We start from the raw sequence: 12,287 nt of genomic DNA, 5'->3' as shown, positions 1-12,287 counted from the left end.
TTCCCTAAATAATGGTGGATACAAGCATATCATGATATTGAGTCTCTGAGAAAGCTGATCCAAAACCAATGGAGTGTCTAGAGGAAAAATCTGCAGTAATCTGGGACAGTTTAGAAATTGCATTTCCATGAAGAGTTTTCAGTCAGATGCCATGTGCCCAGAACAGGACTGAAGCAAAGGCAAAGATGAGCACTCAGGACATCCCCAGAAGGTCAGGAGCAGAGTGACAGAGTCCAAGTGCAAGAAGCCTTCTGGCCTAGTCCAGCCACAGTGAGTGCTCAATGGACTGTAAGAACAGTGGACTTGGAAAGCTGAAATTCTTTAACAAGAGAAGTGCTAGGAAAGCTCCAAATCATTCTTACCTTTTCTGAAGTTTTGGACGCTTTTTTTTTTTAATGGGATTCTCCTAGTAACATTTCCTGAATTTACTGAACAGCAGTTGCTCTTCAGAGTGATTTGGGGTTGATCTGGGCATTCCATTCAAGAGCAGGTATAGAATTAAGTGGTGTGAGGCTTCTTTTTGTGGGAGAAGTCATTTTTATTGGATAGCTTCCTTGGATCAGGGTCAGATACACTTTGTACTTTGCAAAATTGAGTTTGCAATGAAGCAGCGAGAAACTTAATGTCTATGTGAATACTAGTAAATTAAATAGTACTAGTGAATTTTTCAGGGCACTGGAAAGTCATCATTTGCACTATTAAATTGTTAGAATGATCCCTAGTGTAGATTTTGTCTTGGCTAAGCGGCATTCTTCAGTAGTCTCTGGGCACATTTCAGGAGCTAGCCTGGTCCAAGAGCCATTCCCACAAGGCTGTCAGTATGCAGTCGTGTTTTAGAGGCTGGGAGAGCTTAATGTGAGCTGTTTTATGCTGGTTAACTTCAGTGCCAGAGAAAGGTCCTGGGCATGTTTCATTTAAGAGTCTAGCTGTGACTGTAATTATGTGTTTATTTGTTCTGGTTTTGTGTGGAATGAAAAAATCTTAAAAGGGGCAGGATCATTTCACCACCTGCTGTGAAGTCCTCTGTGAGGGCAGCTTGGAAAAAGGCAAAACAGCTGCTTAACTATTTAGGCTATGGCCCTTGTTGGCACAGGTGCTGTCTCGGGACCTGCCCCATGCAGATGGATGCAGAGAGCAGGTAGCAGCACTGGCTGGAGCAGGTGTTGAGAGGATTGTCTGTCTGGTTCCCCACAATGCCAAAGGCAAGGAAAGACTGAAGCTGGTGTTCTCACACGAGTTCAGGCATGTTCCAGCATAGCACCACTTCTCCAGGAGCACAGATCAAACTGTGGACCTCGTATCTTAAATCCTCGTGATTCATTTGCATAAAATCCATTTTTTCAGGCTTTCACACTGCATCCAGCTGGAACAAGTTGTGTATCCTTGCTTTGCTGCATGATTCAGAGGGATGAAATTAAGGGTGTGAAGCTTGTTCACAGAGCAATGCCACTAAAATTAGGAAGGCCACAGTGGTTCTTAGTGGTTGGGAAACATGTTTCCTTCCTGCCTATTTTAGGCTGGAAGTGTTTGTATGGGGCTGATTGCAGCTGTAATAGTCTTCTTGTGCAGAAGATTCTCTTTGGCAGCAGAGCTTGCCTCCTGCTCTCATGGCAGAGCTCTATAGAGGAGGCTGCCAGCCCCCCAGCCAGTGATGTCAATACAAAAGCCGTGTTTGTACCCATGTAATTTTGAAAAGTCAAGTTTGGAAAAAAAAAATAAAAACCAACCAGGGAGAGAGCAAATAGTGATGATTTCTAAGGCTCATCTGGAACAAGTAGTTTTTTTGCCTTTGGGAATCACATAGGTTGGTCATCCTGGCATGCTGGCTGTCATTCTCATGCAACCAACCATTGTTCATCACATATGATCAAGTAGACTATAAATCAAACTAATATTATAATGTCTTATACTTTGTTATGGTTACTCTAAAATTGGCTGAGAACTTTGGTTAAATTGCCTATAAAATAATTTCCTATTATGGGTCATCTTCCAGAAAAATCTGTGAAGTCTTGTGTAAATAATGTTAGGGATTTTTTTCATGTTAGAATACAATGTACTTTTTTTTACTAATCTGGACAGTTTTTTCTTTGTGCCTACACCTTCAAAGCTGATAGCCTTTTAAGAGTTTTTAAGAATGGGTGTATGTCTTGGGGTGACCTTATGATGTGTATCCCATATCGCTGCCTATGCCCAGAAATTAATTCCTGTGCCTTTCTATACCTCTAAACCGAGCCTGAGAGGGGGAAGGAAAAAACTGAACAAAACTTTTTCAAAGCAGTTTGCAGCTTGTTCAAGGTCACACACAGATAGCAATTGGTTTTCCCAGCTGCAGCAGGGGAGGGAGGAAGCACCCAGCTTGCTGCTCCCAGAACAGTTTTTTTTTGGCTAGTGGTTCAGCTGCTTTGTTCTCCAGAGAGACTGAGAGTTGAATTCTTCCTTCCCTGAAATTTCGGATTGTCTCCCTTTTTTACTGGACTGCTTGATTGCTTCAACATCAGAGCCCATCGGGAGGACTTTCCACTGGGCACAGAGGGCCTGGCCCAAGCCCCAGCTCCAAGGAGACCAAAGGGAGGACTCTAACGCTTTCCCAGGTTTTTCCTCCACAGGGAAAGATTTTATCATTTAGCATTATTTTCCTTTCCCGTGTGTTTGTTAAATAAATAGTTTATCTTCACTTTCCTTCAAGGAAAATTTATTTTTTTTCCTGAACCTGGGGGAGGGGTGGTTGTGCCTTCTCCCAGAGGATATATTTCTAAATTTGGCCAAACCGGTACAGTGTACTAGTTTGAAAACAAACTAGTGGGAGGCACCAAGTCAGAATAACAATTTAATAGGGAAATAAAAGGAGGGGTAAGAAAAAATAAAGGCGGATAACACTGGGTTAAACGGACAGAGTTAGGATACAACCTGAGTTTCTGTTAGTCAGGGTGGTGGTAGCAGTCTGGTAGAATGGTGGCTGCAGTCCTCCCAAAGCGGCAATCCTGTAGAAAAAGGGTCTGCTCCTCCTCAGAAGGTCCAGTGGTGGCTATGTAGCTCCTGTCCTCTGGAAACCCGGTGGGAAGTGTTGTCTCTGGTGTTCAGAGTCTCAGATTATATCCACGATGGGATGCTTGGTTCCTCCCTCTGGGTGGAGCATCTCACAATGGGGTAATGAGTCATGAGGCAAAGTGTTGATTAGGCTCATTAACAGAAGATAGTCCAGAGGGAGTTATCTCTGAGTCAGGCAGCAGGACAATGATGGGCCATTAACAGAAAGATAGTCTGGGGGGAGGAGGCAAGGAAAACACTGCCCCACCTGATTTCAACAGCTCCTGAGGATGGTAATAGAATATACTGCAACCCAGGACAATGGGGAAGTCTGTTTTATCAATCTTTGGCACTTTTCTGAGTAGTTTATTGCTGCACAAAGACCTGCTTTTCATGTTTACAAGGCATCATTGCTCCATATGTATTGGGAATTCACATGCCCATCCTCTTCCATTGAAGTTCATACCCTGCTGTGATGAATGTGAAGGTGTTACATGAATCCACACAGCCAGTTGTAAGTTCTCCATTGTTCCAGCTGTTCCAAGGATCTTGTTTCCTTTGTAACCTCAGTATCTGTCAGCTGGGGCTGAAACAATATGTCATAATATTGTCTGACTCCCATTTTTAGCCCTCAGAGAATTTAAGGATACAAGGATGCTCTGCAGTGGGGAAGGTGCCTGGGGGAGGTAGAAGAGGGCTGGTGCAGAGCTCTTTTTGGATCTCAGTAAGAAAGGCCTGACAAGAGATGGCTAAATGAGGTGACTGCTTTAATAAGACGGAATAGTAAGAGGAGTTTAAAATAGTTTGAATGACCAAAAGAGAAAGCTTTCTCTTCATGGACAGGATCTGCTCTGCGCAGGATACCCTGGGAAAAACTATCCAGGCTCTGTCTGATGCTGCATGAATGTGGAGTGTCCAATATTTGAAGGGATGTGAAGTTCACTCACTCTTTGTCTTCTTATGAATCTTTTAAGGCAGTTTTCTTATTAAACCATTTGTTGTCAGACCTTTCTTATTCAGATGCAGAAGGAACCCTGCACACACTTTCTTTCCCTCTCTTTCTCTCTTATATCTCACCCTCCCCACCTTTCCCCTGGTGCAGGACACAGTAACACTACATCACCTCCTCAAAACTCCTTTGCTGTTGGAACCCAATGGTCTAAGATTCACTAAAACATAACAGCAGTTCTGAAATCTGCTTATCTGGGTTTAATCAAGACTCATTGATTGAGCAATGTTTATTTCCAGGTGATGCTTTTTAATGTGTTTTTTTAATAAACAGTGAGGTAAAAATATTTCAGCATCCTTACATGATGGAAATTTTATGAGCAACCATTTTACTGGTTCATCTGGATTCCAAAATATTTTTTTATCTCTAGAATCTGTCAACAGACCAGGTAATGAAATTTTACTGACAGTGCTTTTCTCTAGCATATACTGTCTGCATATACCTAGCTTGCTAATATACCTGGACACAGAACATGTGATTCACCTGTATCCAATACACATGTATACAACATACATGTATGCAGATATTAGTGACCTACTTCACTGGTTAGTACATATATGCTTCTCTAATTCCCTGCTCACAAACCTCTCTTTTGAAATACACCAGACCCCAACCCATGATTATACTGTTAACTAAGAATTATCCCTTAAAAGAGATACCTTCTATTGCTACGCTTCTGGTATGATGTAATGCGAGTGTCAAGTTTCATATTCATAATAAAACAGGTTTTACAGATTCTTGGTTTCCATCTTCATAACTCTTATAGGAGAAAAAACCAGAAATAAGATACATGATATTTTGCCACATATTTAAACAAGCTTTTTTAAATATTCAGAGTAAATGGAATCAACCTTTATCTGTAAGTGTGAATTTCATAAGAGCTTTGTCAGGCTCTAATCCTTTGCAAATGTATATGGAAATACATTCTGAATTCGCAGAATATTTTTTTCAACCCTGTTAGGAATATAAAAGTTAAGAGGCCACATTTAAATGACTGGTAACTCATCATGCAAATTTATAGAGAGATGTGAAAAAAATCTCTAGAGTTTTACTTTCCAGAGGAGCAAAAAATATATTTGTTATATTTTTGTTGTAGAAGTAATTGTTGGAAAAAGAGAGCAGAAGACTAGTTTCTGTTATAATTTGCATTATTTTATAACTAATTAAGACAATATTAATTTTCTTTTGCACTGAGAATGTATTACAGGAGGCATATATATAAGGCCACCAATTGTATAGGTTGCCTCATATGTCTAGTTTACAGCTATTTCAAGTGAATTGGGATTTAAGTAATTGGTCATTGTGTGATCAATAGACCGTTCTGAAAATATTATTAAAACATCTTAAGATTGCCTTGATTAACTTTAATGCTATGCTTCTGTTCCAGAAATAAAAAGAAAAAAGCCTTCTGTCGTCTTAAACATGTATTATTTTTAAAAGTACCCAATACAGTACAGTATGTGCCATTAAATGAATCTCATTTTCTTCTGCCAAATAATAGGTATTAACTACTTTTTGCTCTTAAATATCTGTAGGCAAATTTAGCTTTGCAAGAAGGAAGACTTGCGGCTGCCCAAATGGAACTGGATAGTGCACAAAATCAGCTGGACAAGAAGCAAATGGAACTGGATGAAGTACAAGCCATGTATGATGCTGCTGTGAAAGAGAAGCAGGCCTTGCTTGATGATGCTGAGGCATGCAGAAGGAAGATGAGCAATGCCACAGCTCTGATTGAAGGATTGGGTGGAGAAAAGGTATTAGCACACGTGCGTAGGTTTCCAGCACAAAGCAGGTGCGCGGTTTTGAGAATGCTCCGTGATGATCGTAACAGTGCTCGAGAAACTCAAGGTGTGGTGACATCTTGGTATCATACGACCCTTTTTTTAGTTATAGGTAGGGGTTTTTTTCCTTGAAGTTAATGTATCTAACAAAGTAAAGCAATTTATTGTGTTAAGTCTTCTGTATGAAAATTTGTGTTATATCATATGACTCGTATTAGGATAAAGTTCAGATTTAAAGCCAAGGAGCCAAATTCCTTTTAGCTTTAGTAAGAAGAGGAATTAGGCTTAACCTAAATAATTGCCCTAAAATATTTATAAGAAGGATTACTCTCTTTTTCTCACCAAGTATACAAGAATACAAATTTGAAGCTTGACTAATTTCCTGAATTATAATTGAAGCTTAGATTTCTACTGGAGCCTTTTGCAGAATTATGGGCTAATTGTTATCCTCTGCAGTGAGCTTGAAATTTACCTTTCCTATGCAGATCTTTCTGGCTTCAGCCTGAAGGTTTTCAGAGGAAGCAGGATACTCTTTTTTCCTCTCTTATTATTTGCTTTGTTAATTCCTTCATTCATTTCACACAAAGTCAAAATTGATTAGAGTTTTGACTTCAACCATTGGGTCCTGTGAGGTCAGGACCTCAGCATTTCTTTGCATAGCTGCCTTTCAAATTACATCAGTCAAAAATCTTAGATGCTTTATCATACTTTTTCAATGAATTTCTAAATTTAAGAGCAATACAAAAATAGGAAATTACAGTGTCTTTTTGTGGGTTTTCTGGAGCCTTGTGCTATGAGGTCTTGTAAGACCTGTTATTCCACTCTACTTTTGAAAATTCAGCCAAAAAAAATAAAGACTCTCTATGGCACTTTGACTATTGGGCAAGACTGACACTGGGTTAAATGTGTGTTTTCTAAACTTGAAATGTGTATGTCCTTACCAAGATTGCATGCAGAGTGACTGTAAAGGAACAGCAATCTGGAAAGAAAGGAATAAGCAAAAATATTAGTTAAGTATTTTTAATTTTTTTAATACATTAAAAAATAATTTTTATAAAATTGCAGAATCATGGAATAATTGAGATTGGAAGAAACCACTGGAGATATCTAACCCAAAACACAGCCTCCCCCTCCCCACTACTCAAGGCTCAGGACATTTTTTGGTTGGTTTTTGGATATCTTCAAGGATTCCCCAACTTCCCTTGGCAACCTATTCCAGTTTTTGACCACTCTCACTGAAATAAGGGATTTTTTGTGTGCTGAATTTGAATTTCTTATATTCCAATTTGTGTCCACTGCCCTTTGTCATTTCATAGGGTACCAGTGAAAAGAGTCTGGCATCTTCCTCTTTACACCTTCCCATCAGGTATTTGCGTGCAAAGATACCTGTGTACAAATTTCCCCTGCACTCTTGGTGTTCAAGGATAAACAATCTCAGCAAAGGCTGCCCCTGAATTTTAGATCCCTGATCAGTTCTTTATCTGCAAGTCTGAGGTTAAGCAAACTGCCTTTCCCTCCTTAGATCCTCACTCAACTGTGTTCAGAACATTTGTCAATACCCTCCTTAAAACCTCAAGGATTGCTTGTGTCTTTCTGTGTTGTCCCTTCAGATATCGGGCAGTTGAAGGCCCCTGTGTAGACCAGGGCCTGTGGATGTGAGGTTTCTGCTCACTGTCTGAAAAAGCCCTCATCTACTGCTTATTAATCACATTGTCTGTGACAGACACACACATCTCCCACGTGGAACTTCCCTCTGATGCTAGCCCATAAGCTCCCAACTGGCATATTGTCCATCATTGAGTCTCCCATGCAGAACTACATGCATTCCTCTGCTCTCTCACATGAAGGAAAACCCCTCTTCTCACCTCCCCAGCCTGTCCTTCCTAACAAACCCATAGACAGCTGATGCTGCTCTCCAGTAAGGGAAGTCTTTCCATCATGTTTCTGCGACCCCCATGATATCACAACACTGCAACCACTTGCAGAGCCCTCGTTTGTTCTCCATGCTGTGCACATTCATGTAGAAGCATGTCAGATGGGTGCCCAGCTGTGATAATCAATGTCCTATAAGCAGTAGAAAGCTGTCCCCACCGTTCTGTCTGGTGGACACTTCTTTGTTTATGTGGGTGTCCTTAGGGTGGTCCTCCGTTAGCCCTGTTTTGTTAATTATGAGGTCCCTACTGTTTATCTCACTCCACACATTTTGTTTGCCAGGCCGATTCTCCACTCCCTCACACTACTATTGGTCCTCCTCTGACTGCCACTCCATTCCTCCTTTAAAGCCCTTCTTAGCAGTTTGACCAGCTTGTTCGCAAAGATGCTTTTTCTCCACTTGGTCAGGTGGTTGCCATCACTTCCAAGCAAACTTCTACTTCTGAAATAATTATTTAAAGCAAAAAATACTACTGTTCTCCAGAAAAAATATTTACCAGAAGGAGATGAATTCTTAAGTTAGATCTTCCTGTTAGTTTTGTGTCTGCTTAAGCTAACTTCTTTTCAATATTTTACATACAGCTTCGCTGGACAGCAAGCAGCAAAAACTTTCAAAATCAAATTATTAATTTGGTGGGGAATGTTCTGCTGGCCACTGGATTTCTCTCTTACTCTGGACCTTTCAATCAGGAGTACAGGAATTTGCTGCTCCAATTGTGGAAGAAAGAGATGGACAATAGCAAGATTCCATACAGTAAAGTAAGTGTTCATGTTCTGATCTGACCTTATTCTTTGCCTTGCTGAGAAATTATATGTGGAGCATTTCATTCCAGAAAAGTACATAATTGGAAGATTATATACAGGCTGTCATATTCCATCCAATCTTTAATAAATAAAAAATCTGAGCAGTTGACAACTGAGCTTCTAAACCAATATGTTTTAAGTTCCTCTTTATACTGTCAGGCATTTCAAGATTGGTATGTAGGACACTGCTCTGTCAAATCTGAGAGAGAAATGCTGTCTGAGGTCAGCTGTCTGGGGAGAAATAGCATAATACTGGAAACAAAGTAAAATTTATCAGCTTAGAATACATTTACTTTTTCATAAGAGGTAACATCACCTTTGCACCCCTGTGTATTATCAGTAAATATCCTCCTGTCATACCCTCTGCTGTGTACCCACAACATTTAATTTAGTTTAATTTGAAGTATCTTGTAGAAATTACTGATTTAAACAAACCCTGGATTTTGCAAGGCTTGGTTTGCAGCACTTCAGCACTTTGGCTTGCTCCAGTGCTAGCTTTTAAATCCGTGCACCTTTGTCACCAGTGAGGCTGTCCCAGTGAGGCTGACATTGCAGCATCTCCTTCACTGACCTGTGTCTGTGTGAACAGAGGTGGCCTAAAATGCAGTGGAGCTACGGTTCCGTCATTCAGTTTCTGTTTCCTGCCACTTCATATTCTATCTTTATTAAAGTGAGCAACCTGCATGCTTGGCTATGACACAGGGCAGGATGCCTTGCATGAATCTTGTCCTTTCCTTTTATCACTATCTGCCTCAGGAGTGCCAGACCTGGCAGATGTTCTGGTGCAGAGGATTTGCTCATGGCCAGCAGCAGCCTTGCTCCTATTCCTACTCTTCCTTTTAGGAGGTCTGTCTAATATTCTTCCCTGTACCTGGAAGACGCATTCATGCTGAAGGCAGAATTTAAGCCATAATAATCAAAACTGTCTTTCTGAGTAATCTGTGTTGCCTTCCACTTGGTTTTGTGAGTACCTGTGTACATTTTCTTCAGCAGTAAAGGTTGGACAAATAGCTGAGGAGCTCTCTCTTCCTCTCAGCACAGGAGTTGAGGCATTAAGCTCAAATAGCCCCTGTTCTCAGCTGTCAAAGGTTGTGACAGAGCAGTTGCTGCTGAATAGTGCTGTGAATTATTGAGCAGCCTGTGTACAGCTGTATCATTGTGAAACAGCTAAAGGTAGATCTGCATCTTCTTTTCAGTTTTTTTGGGATTTGGCACTTAAATCCTCTGTTAAGGAGACCTCTTTTCCATGAGGTGTTTGTTCACCTCACAGAAGTTACTTGTGAATATCTTTTTTATTATTTTTTATGTTAGGTTAGCATATTGCTTCTTGTAATGCTGATTAACCTTGACCTGACAGAGTCAAACTTGCAATCCAGCCCAGTTTATGCCATGACTTAAAAGATGAATGATTCTGATTTGCCCAGTAAAGCTCTTTGAAAGCTCCTGATGATAAAAAATATGTAAGGCCAAGATGGGTTTACTAATAAAGTACCAGCAGCAGTGCAGTTTCAGGCAAGATTCTTTACCAGTGTGGCATGGGAGTTATCCTACATACACTCCTCCCAGGGAGACGCTTTCTCAAATTCAGTGTACAAAATGTTCTTAAAAGCAACTAACCTTGGGGAATATCTGTCAAGAGTCTTACCATTTAAGGATAAGAAATTGGAGGTGTAATGTCCTTAGAAAGCAATACATAAAGAACTAAAATTCTGCTTCCATGAAGGTGTTCTGACCACATTACTATTTGGCTGCATCCTTGAAAATTTGAGGAATGCTCTCTTACTGTTTCTATTTTGCTTCCCCTCCCCCCCCAGTATGTCTCAGTTAGATGGAGAATGCCATAATTAACAAGTTTCAAAACATATTTACCATTCTGTTTAGATAGTTCCCATTAAAGACAGAATTATGATTTCAATCATAGTGTATGGAAGGGAGTTTTGATTTTTCCCTGGGAATTAAGTACTCACAAAAGGCAGCATATGGGCCTTTCTTGATACTTCACACCACAAGAAAGAAAGCAGCTTTGCAGTTCAAGGAAAAGGCTTGACATCTGCCTTACTTTGTCACAGACTAACTGATTGGGGGTGTATGAGTCATTTAGGCTTAACAATTTAAAAAGAACTGTTTAAAATTAGCCACCTATCTGTTTAGTTAGGCACTTAAATTAACTGAGTTTCAGAGTTGCAGGGTGACTGATACTTCTAGCTGTAGGTCAGAAAAAGTTCAAAGCTGTTTAGATCCTACTCATCTGCTTAAGGAGCTAAATATGGTTTTAGGTTCCAATTGCTGAAAAATTTGGCTGTTAAATGCTTTTCTGTCCTTCACACAAATGGAAATTTGATTCCTAAAATTTCTCTGTCTTCTGAGAATGGTTTGTGTTTCTTCATTGTGAGTCTTCAATAATATAGCAGTAAAAAAATCAAAGGGTTAAAAAAGCTTTGGAGTCTTGCAACCCCTGGTGTCATTAGATCTCAGGATTGTATCACAACTCTCACAGTATTTGAAGTTTTTCTTTAGGCTTCAGATGCTGAATTGTGTGATTTTTGCAAGATTTGCAGGCTTTTACTTTCTTTCTTTCATGTCTTTCTTTCAAACATAGTTTTAGAAAAAGCCTACAAATAGGAATTGTTGAATGAAAAATTAAGGAGCAAATGAAAAAAAAACACCTTCGATTTTATTATTTTTAAATTCTCAATCCTTGCTAAGGTGTTTTTCTAAACTGGAGAGTTTGGCTTGCTATTTTCAGCACTGTTTTCTTCACATACGCAATTTTGAGAGGCCAGTCACTTTTCATAGTGAATATAATAAAGCAAGTTATTTGACAAGTGCAAATCAGACTTTAGGAGGATATGTGAACTGTGAAGGGTTTTGGCTTAGCAGCAATAACCTTTCATGATTGTTCATGGTTATGAACATGGTTATGTTCATGATCTATAGCACATCTTCTTTATTCTCTAAGTCTCCCACAGCCATCCTGTATTCATACTTGGAAGGCAGGTGGAAGCTCTTGTGAGAAAGATGACACATCCACTTGAACTTACAGGAAAAGAGCTTGCCAATACCAAAATCAGTTTGTCATTAGATATTGAACTGGCTTCTGAGTTTTTCTGACACTCTTTGATGGACATCACAATCTCAACAGAATTCACTTTCGTTACTGCTCAACTGCAATGATCGAGCCACTGAACTTTAAAGAAAAGAGAGTAAGCAATAACTACCAAATACACTATCATGCATTCTGATTAGAGTAAGAAGAAAAACCATTCATGAGATGTTTTAGTATAGCTCCTCTAACTGGCACTTATTTTGTATTTACATATTTTCTACTGGTACTAATTTTGTAATTGCATATTTTCTATTAGAACTTGAACCTTACTGGTATGCTTGTTGACAATGCTACAGTGGGTGAATGGAACCTCCAGGGTCTTCCAAATGATGACCTTTCAATTCAAAATGGCATTATTGTCACAAAGGCATCTAGATATCCTTTGCTGATTGATCCACAAGGTCAAGGAAAAATCTGGATTAAAAATAAGGAAAAGAATAACAGACTTCAGGTAAATAGTTAATTTACAAGTTTTTTTTATGTGTGTGTCATTTGTGTCATCATACTTTGGCCATGTATAATTTAAATCTGATGTTTATTGGTATACAGTTATGCGGAAACTAAAACAAGACTGGCACAGAACCTGTACCCTATATCAGGGTATCAATATCAGGGCAAAATAGCTTGG

At 39.6% G+C, this 12,287-nt stretch overlaps 1 protein-coding gene across 1 annotated transcript in view; it reads left to right on the top strand.

The window, feature by feature from the left end:
* The window catches only part of LOC103623566 (dynein heavy chain 5, axonemal), a 152,347-nt gene that overhangs the window by 94,936 nt on the left and 45,124 nt on the right, over positions 1 to 12,287 (top strand). Inside the window, exons 60-62 of the mRNA XM_017746168.1 lie at positions 5,572 to 5,790; positions 8,332 to 8,508; positions 11,916 to 12,110. Of these exons, the coding sequence (XP_017601657.1) occupies positions 5,572 to 5,790; positions 8,332 to 8,508; positions 11,916 to 12,110 (591 nt within the window). The remainder of the gene's footprint in view (positions 1 to 5,571; positions 5,791 to 8,331; positions 8,509 to 11,915; positions 12,111 to 12,287) is intronic.

This window comes from Corvus brachyrhynchos, unplaced genomic scaffold (genome assembly GCF_000691975.1).
Source record: "Corvus brachyrhynchos isolate BGI_N302 unplaced genomic scaffold, ASM69197v1 scaffold409, whole genome shotgun sequence".
NCBI lineage: Eukaryota > Metazoa > Chordata > Aves > Passeriformes > Corvidae > Corvus > Corvus brachyrhynchos.
Note: the sequence above shows the minus strand (reverse complement) of the source record. Positions and strands in the feature narration are given on the sequence as shown.